The sequence below is a fragment of the Trichechus manatus genome, unplaced genomic scaffold (genome assembly GCF_000243295.1).
Source record: "Trichechus manatus latirostris isolate Lorelei unplaced genomic scaffold, TriManLat1.0 scaffold00050, whole genome shotgun sequence".
NCBI classification, from domain to species: Eukaryota; Metazoa; Chordata; class Mammalia; order Sirenia; family Trichechidae; genus Trichechus; species Trichechus manatus.
The window spans coordinates 17,610,151-17,618,565 of NW_004443986.1; the positions used below are offsets into that span (position 1 = coordinate 17,610,151).

General features: G+C 55.0%; 1 protein-coding gene across 1 annotated transcript in view; it reads right to left on the reverse strand.

The window, feature by feature from the left end:
- CRHR2 (corticotropin releasing hormone receptor 2) overlaps positions 1–8,021 on the reverse strand; it is a 22,505-nt gene extending 14,484 nt beyond the window's left edge. The window contains exons 1-2 of the mRNA XM_012555854.1: positions 7,919–8,021; positions 7,632–7,757 (exon numbers count right to left, since the gene is read on the reverse strand). Coding sequence (XP_012411308.1) covers positions 7,632–7,757; positions 7,919–8,021 — 229 coding nt within the window. The remainder of the gene's footprint in view (positions 1–7,631; positions 7,758–7,918) is intronic.
- Between the last annotated feature and the right edge of the window lie 394 nt (positions 8,022–8,415).

Consider the following 8,415-nt stretch of genomic DNA (forward strand, 5'->3'; position numbering starts at 1 on the left):
GGAGGCCACTAGAATTCATCAAGGTCACCCCCCACCTAATGGAGAGGCCCTGACCCCCAAAGATGGGATGACCTGTCCAAAGGGGAGAAAAGCAGTCAGACGCAAGACCAGAATTAGAACTGGCTTCCAACCCAGGGTTTCTATGAAGTCATGGGGGGATGACATCTCTGGTGGCAGAATTCTATGTCTTCCCCTCAACACCAGTGGTATTCCACCCTGAGTCCAAGGGGCTGCTTCTCTCCAGAGATCTTTGGGGACCAGACCCTCTCAGTCTAGACAGACAGACTGCTCCCTCCCCAAAACACCATCCAGAGTCCACAGAGGGCCACCACCCCAGGACAAGGACAACCACCCTGGGGTGGGCAGCACTCTCCCACATCTGAGGACATGATTGCTCCTCCTTCTGGGCCCCAGACCACCTCCTAGGCCCCTCCCCTCCTGATCCCTTGCTGACAATGCTCCAACTGTCCACAGGGAGCCCCAAGCAGTATTGACTTACCGATCTTGACATGGCCCCATGAAGTCAATATATTCTGTCCCCTTCACACAATAAAGAAACTGAGGTTTGGAAGAGGAGAATCTGCTAGTCACTCAGTGCACCATGGCCAAGCCAAGATGTAGATCCAGTCCTCCTGAATCTGGGCCCTAGTTCCTTCCACTCTCCACCTCAACTACCCACCCCTGCAGGTGTTGGGAAAGGAGCTACCTGCCAGACGGTCAAGCACCTGGTTTGAGGTGGTGGTCAGCAGGGTCCAGATTACTGCACTTGGGCCCCAGTCAAGAAGGAGTCCTTTGGGGAGGTCCCTGAGGGTCACTGGGGGTGGGGAATCTCCCCCTTCAGTAGTTCTTTGGGGCTCCAGACTCTTCTGTGGTTGCTGAGGTGGGGGGTGCAGCCTCTGATTTAATAAGCAGGAGGGAGGAGAGAGGAGGGATGAGGTCAAAGTCCTCAGCTAGCCCTAGGTTTAGATTTAGATGGTGCATCCTGAAAATCGAGCAGCGTCTTTCCAGAGTATTCTGGTCCTGTACCATGGGGCTATGGACAAGCAGCTGGCGGGGCGGTCTCTAAAACTAGCAGAATCAAGGCCAAAGCCCTGGTGTTATGGATTGAACTGTGCCCCCCAAAAATGTGTGTCAACTTGGCTAAGCCATGATTCTCAGTATTGTGTGGTTGCCCACCATTTTGTGATCTGATGTGATTATCCTATGTATTGTAAATCCTAACCTCTAAGATGTTAATGAGGCAGGATTAGAGGCAGTTATGTTAATGAGGCAGGACTCAATCTACAGAATTAGGCTGTATCTTGACTCAGTCTCTTTTGAGATACAGAAAAGATAATCAAGCAGAGAGGAGAGGGATCTCCTACCACCAAGAAAGAAGAGCCAGGAGTGGCATGTGTCCTTAGGACCTGGTGTCCCTGCACTGAGAAACTCCTAGACCAGTGGAAGATTGATGACAAGGACCTTTCCGCTACAGGTGACAGAGAGAAAAAGTCTTCCTCTGGAGCTGACACCCTGAATTCGGGCTTCTAGACTCCTAGACTGTGAGAGAATAAATTTCTGTCTATTAAAGCCATCCACTTGTGGTATTTCTGTTATAGCAGCACTAGATAACTAAGACACCTGGGCTGGTATTCAAGGCCTCCCTTTACCCACCTCTCCTCTCCATCTCTGTTCCTACCCTCCTCCCATCTAACACATCACTGGCCCCATTTCTCAAGCCCTGTTCAACAACACTTTCTCCCTGAAGTCTTCTTAGCTTTCCCTCGTCTTGGAATTAAAGCCTCCCATGTGCTCCCACAGCCTTGATTGTGCTATTTCACTTAAGTATCAGAAAGTTCTGTTTAAGAGTCTGTCTGTCTGGAACAGGGCAGGCTCAGGCCTTAACCATCTCTGAGGGGGAAGGGGCAACACATCCACAAGCCCAATAAGAGGTGGGCCCAGGCAGGAGAAGGGCAATTATGTGGCTGGAGAATCCCTGCGGAGGGAGGGATGGTAGATGTGGGCATGATGCACCTTTGGTCCTCCCTCAGATAGAGGGTCCTAGGAGAGATGAACAGCTGAGACTCCATCCTTGTACTCCTCTGCTGCCTGGGCCCCATGATGCAGGGTGAAAAATGCCAGAGCAGGGGCCAAGACCTCCCAGAGCCAGCTGAATGGGATTCTGGGAAGTGGGGGCCCCCAGCCCTCCCCATGGATGCCTCAGTAGAGATGAGCCCAGCCGTTCCCAGCAGGACATGGTGGGAGCCTGAGACCAAGGAGGCCGAAGCTGAGGCTGAGCTGGGCTTGGTGATGTCGCGCGAGGAACGTGAGCCACAGCCAGGAGGAGGGAGAGGGCCCTCCTCTGGAGCCACAAGGGCCAGATTAGGAAGGATAGAATGAGGGGTTGAGCAAGGAGAGGTGGAGGATTGGGCAGAAGGAAGGAGAAAGAGGGGAGACAGAGAGGAGAATGGAAAGAGGGAAGAGAAAGGAAAGAGAGGGGAGGGAGGGGAGGGAGAAAAAGGAGGAAGAGGGGAGAGAGGGAGAAAGACAGGAGAGAGATCGAAGAAAGGAGAGGGGAGAGAAGGAGATGAGAGAAAGGGAAGCATAGACAGAAAACAAGAGAGAAACTGAGAAAGACACTGAAAGCACAGGAGAGACAGAAAATACGCCGAGATGGCGAGAGGAAGACAGTCACACAGTCCTACACAGAGAGAAACAGAAACAAAGGCAAAGACACACACACACACACACACACACACACGCACGCACACACGCACACGGGTGCACACGGGCGCAGGCTCAGAGGAGTCTGTAGAATGCTGGGAAGCAGGAAAAAATGGAATATAGTGTCCTGCCTCAGGCCAAAACCACTGTGGACTAATCCATTTCCCTTCTCTACAAATAGGGAGACTGAGGCCCAGGGAGGGGAGGGACTTGCCCCAGGTTATACTGTGTATGGACATTTAGGATTGTTCTTGGCCACCCAGGATTTGAACCTGTTTCCCATATGGGCTTTGGGGAAACCTGGTAGGAGGCAGAGCCCACCTTTGTCCACAGAGTTGAAATGCCAGAGCCTTACCTCCCAGGCTCCCTTGCAGCCAGCACTTGAGCATGTGACCTAGATCCCCAGCCCTCCCCACCCCACCAGAAGCACCTGCTCCAAGGGAATTAGTGAGCTGGGATCCATGAGATGGGGACAGGAGAAGGACTCTCCAGGGGCAACTGCAGGAAACCCAGCGCAGTAGTGGCAGCATGGCTGTGGCCCATCTGGTGGCATGGGCAGGGCCAGCTCAGGGACAGTGGTAGTTTCTGCACCTGGCCAGCTCTGCCCTGAGTTCTTGGCTGGGAGACCCAAGTCTGATTTTCCAGCCCACCCAAAAATTTTATTAAAAAAACAAAACCAAACCCATTGCTGTCAAGTCGATTCCGACTCATAGCAACCCTATAAGACAGAGTGGAACTGCCCCATATGGTTTCCAAGGGGCGGCTGGTGGATTCAAACTGCCAAGCTTTTGGTTAGCATCCTAGCTCTTAGCACTGTACCACCAGGGCTCCGCAATAATTCTACAAGCTCCCCAATATCCTTTTAACAAATCCCTTTTCTGCTTAACCCAGTGAGAGTTGCTTACTAAGAGTGCCTGGGTTTGAATCTTTGTTCTGTTGCTTATGAGTTGCGTAACTTTGGGAAAGTCACTTCACTTCCTTGTGCCTTGGTTTCCCCATGTGTAATATGAGGATAATACTGTCTCCCTCACTGGGCAGCTGTAAGGATTAAGTGAGCTAACAAATGTGAAACGACAGTCCAGATTTGATGGAACCTCGGCCACTGCAGTGGCAGCACGGTGGGTGGAGAGGAGTGTAGGGAACTCGGACACACGGGCGTTCAACCTGGCTCTGCCATGGACTAGCATGTGTGACTGTGGGCAAGCCTCTTCCCTTCTCTTGGCTGTTGCTGCATCTGGAAACAGTCTCTGGGTGAGACTAACCGGAGCCCGGGCCAACCTCTCACACTTGTCCCCATAGCTGTTACCTAACCATGCCTCATCTCCAGCCCATGGCGCTCTCCTGGGTTTTCCCTCCCCTGCCCCCAAAGCCAACTGCTTCCTGGACACCTCCACTCAGATGTCCTTCCAGCACCTCGAACCCGACACACCTCAACTGTGCTTAGTATTTCCCCACACACACCTGGTACCATCCCTGATCCTTCATCTTCCCCTCCCCCACCTGCATCTTGTCTACAAATGCCCACACTCTCTTATATCTATCCCCTCCCCTCTGGCCCCCCAGCCTCCGGCTCCTCGACTGTCAAGCTCCCCAGGCTTGCTCCTGCCCCCCACCGAAGCTATCTGCAATCCCCTGTGCCATCTGATCTCCACCTGTCTGGTCTCATCTGATTTTTCCTCCTACACCTGTGCTCCAAACAACTACTCACCAGTTCCGAAGCCCAAAGCATGGTCCCATCTCCACGCCTTTGTTCACCCTTTCCCCTCAGCCTGGAATGCCTCCCAGGTATAGGCCTATTCACCTGTGAAAATCCAGTCTGTCCCCCAAAGTCCAGCTCAGAGCACTAAGTCCTCTCTGACCCTTCAAGGTGGAGGCATGAGTCTTTTTTCTGTCCCTCTAAGCTCTCCTCACATACTGGATGTTTCTCTCATGGAGGCAGTACCACCCAATGGCTAAGAGTGAGGACTGTGGACTGCCTGCCCTGGCCTCTACCAGTTGCCATTGAGTTGACTCTGACTCCTAGTGACCTCACGTGTGTCAGAGTAGAAATGTGCTCCATAGGGTTTTCGATGGCTGATTTTTCAAGAAGTAGATCACCAGGCCTTTCTTATGAGGTGCTTCTGGGTGGACTCAAACCTCCAACCCTTCGGTTAGCAGCCGTGAGGGTTAACCATTTGCACCACCCAGGGACTCCTGCGCTGGCCCCTAGAAGCTGATTATATCCAGGAACAAGTTACTTCGTGTCTCTGAGTCTCAGTTTTCTCATCTGCAATATGGGAATAAAAGCAGTACATATCTCAGGGGGCTGCAGGACAGTGGAGATGGGAGGGATAATGTATGTAAAACGGTCTGTGGTATCTGGCACCTGGAAAAAGATCAACATTTGGTTGCTTTGTGGCATATTCTCTGCCATCTCTGAGCTGATGAAAGATTACAAGCACTAAAGCCTAAGCTGCTATCCTTACCTGAGCTGTCCCCAACCTCAAAGGAAGGAGGCTCCAGTGGAGTTTTAGCAGTAGCTTAACAAAATTTGGGCAGCCCCAACTGTTCTTCCTTCTTCCCCAGCTTTTCATGGGAGCTACTTTCCTCCCTGTGTCTGTCTTTCTAAAAGAAAAGATTCCACTGAAAAGGCAAACAGAGAAAGAGGAAGCAGCCGTAGGAGACAGGGGAGGAGGGAAATCAATCACTTTATTTCCATTGCCATTAGCTGCCTTTACTCTTCCCGCCTGGCCTGATGTCCTCCCCCGCCCTCCCTTGAAGCCCCGGGTACTGGTTAATGGCAGTACTTCCCCCCCGCCCCCGGTCCCCTCCCCCGACTGCTCCTCCTGCTCCCCGGCAGTTAGTGCAGGCAGCACTTTGGTCCAAATGAAGAAAATGGCTCATTAGATAAAACCCAAAACAACCAAACCTGTTGCCATCGAGTTGATTCCGACTCGTAGCAATGAGTTCATTAGATACCAGGGGCTAACTGGCACTACATTTGCCAACCTCAGTGGAGCCCTGACTTTTTTCCAGCTTCTTGTTTGATGTGAGTGGTCTGAGATGAGCTCCAGCACCTCCTTCGGGAAGCCTTCCTGGTGTTCTCCACCCCCCTCCCCATTTCCACAGTCCCCTCCTCTCCCCATCAGGACACTGATCATGATTTTTTGGGTCTGTTGTGCTGTGAGTGAGAGGCTCGATACCAGTGCAGTGGCTGGCACACAGTAGGTGCTCAACAAATTGAATAAATGTTGTGCTTAGCTCTGCCATAAAGAAGAGGAGCCCCAGGCCCTGGCCTTGAGGGGCTCCAGGCTGGTTGGGAAGAACAGGGGACAGCCCAGGCTGGGGTAAAAGCCAGGGCTGGGGAGCTGAGTCCCTCAGGTTTGCAGGCTGTAGGGGCAAGATGTACCCCCACTTCTCCCTGGATGACCGTCTTCACCCCACTGCTCCCTGCATGACCCTCAGGCTCTGGCTCCATCTGAATCAGGGACCCTGATCCCTGCTGCCACAGACTGCTCACAGAGTCCTGGAAATACAATTTTGTAATCTCAGCCTGGGAAGGGGCATGAAGTCAGCCCCTCTTCTTACAGACCTCCTGGGTCTGAAAGCTCACCTCCTTCCAGCGGGGTCTGTTTTAATCATGGATGGGAAGCATATCCTTGGATTTTACAGAATTCTTCCTCGATGGCCCCATCTTCTATTAGGACCCCTTCTGTTAGAAGCACCTATGCCCTTAGATTCCTTGGAGCACACCTGCTCCCTAGACCACCAGAGCCTTCTGCTGGCGCAGCCAGGGAATGCCACTTGGCATGGCATGCAAGTGGTGCTGTTGCCCTCTAACCAGTTTGGAAAGGGGAGTGTGTGTGTGTGTGTGTGTGTGTGTGTGTCTGTGTGTGTGTGTGTGAAAGCCGGTGGTATTGAGGAGGAGCTGAGCAACTGTTCAGACACACTCAGAGGGGTTGCTAGACTGTTTCCAGGATGAGCGGCTTCAGACAAGCAGGCACTCCTACGAGGTCTGGGGAGTCACTGCTGGTGCATTGGGCTGAAGATGTGAGGGGCATTCCAGGTGGGCCCACAGCCTCACACAGACACTGATAGTACAAAGACACTCCCACCTGGCTCTAAAGGCCTTCCACAGGGCACGGATACTCTAGACCCAGAGCTGGTATGATCAACCCCATTTGGATGCTGTGTAGCCTTCCCAAGAGAGAGGAAGCCAGTCTCTGATTTGGAGGAAGGAGGGCACAGGCTGTTCTCCCTGGGAGGTGGGGGGTGGTCCGGATTCAGACACCACGCACTACTTGGGGTTCAAGGAGTAATGCCGCCCACAGGCCCCTGACTCACAGCCCAGCCGGCCAGTTCTGGGACATCACATCCGGTTAGGGAAGGGGTGGCACCTCATGCCCTGTGGCGTTGCAGCCTCTATGCCCTGCACACACCCCCGCCCCCAACGAATGCACTAACCCCATCCCTCTCGCCTCTAGCTCTTCTCCTCTCCTGTAGTAGTCTGATAACCACTCTCACTTTGGGGGTTGGGGAGGCAGCGTGTATACCCGCCCCTGGTCGGAGGCATGGTGGAAACGAAGAGGTGACCCCCGCAATGGTGGAACTTCAGGCACTCCGACTATACAATGTGGGAGAGAGGTTTGCCGTCAGAGAGGAGGGAGTATTTCCTTCTCCCCTTTCTCGGCTCTCACCGCACGGCTCTCACCGCACGGGAACCCGGAAGAACAAACCACTGCCTTACTGAGGTCTGAAGCTACTGTGAGGATGGGGGAGAGGACGCGACCCCAACATTATAAAGTGTTCTTAACGCCAGCGATGTGACAGGGCACCAGGGCCTTCAGCAGGTCTCCGACGCTGGGTTCGGAACCCTCCCCACTCCCTAAACCGCTTGGGCGGCCAGCGCGGAGCCCACAGAGGTGGGCCGGGGGCGGGGGGGCACTCACGGGTCGTGTTGTACTTGACGCCGTTGAAGTACTCCGGACACGGCCTCTCCACCAGAGCTCCGGCCGCGCTCCGGGGCCAGCACGTCCCAATCTGATCCAAGGTCGTGTTGCAGTAGGAGTAGGGACCTGGCGACAGGAAAGAGCGGAGCGGAACTCAGAAGGGTCGCACCGGGCACTGGGTACCGCGGGAAGCAGGGGGCCGGGCTATGGGAGCGCGCGTTCCTGTGCGCACCGAGCGCGCCAGGGACGGAGCCCGCGCCGCCCGGACCCGCCAGCCTTCCGCCTACCCTCAGGGTCCAGGGGCAGAGTCCAGCCGTCCAAGAGCAGCTCTTCGGCCAGCGCTAGGCTGCAGTTCGCTTCCAGCAGGCTCTGAAGCAGTGCCGCTTCCATCGAGCCCCAGAGCCGTGCGCGGAGAGGGCGTGTGAGTGCGCGCCTCGCGAGGCTGCCACGGAATGGGTGCGAGAGTAAGCCGCGGGGAGAGCGCGGGGCCCTGGCCCCTGCCTGCCCAGCCCGGACCTGCCGGGCAGCCTCCGGACGCCGCGCCGGCTCTCCCGGAGCTGTCAAGTCGGGACCTTCCCCTAGAGCCGCTGCGGGGCGCGCGGAGCTGCAGTTCCACCCGCTCCGCCGCGGCCAATGACGGCGTCAGTGGGCGGGGCCGGACGGCTTCTCTGGCCGGGCGCAGCCTCCTGCCCCCAGTACGCGGGCTCTGCCCGGCGTCGGTCTTTTCCAGCCCTGGCTCTCTTTTACCCGCGAGGACCGGAGGAGAGCGGTAGGGATGGAGAGC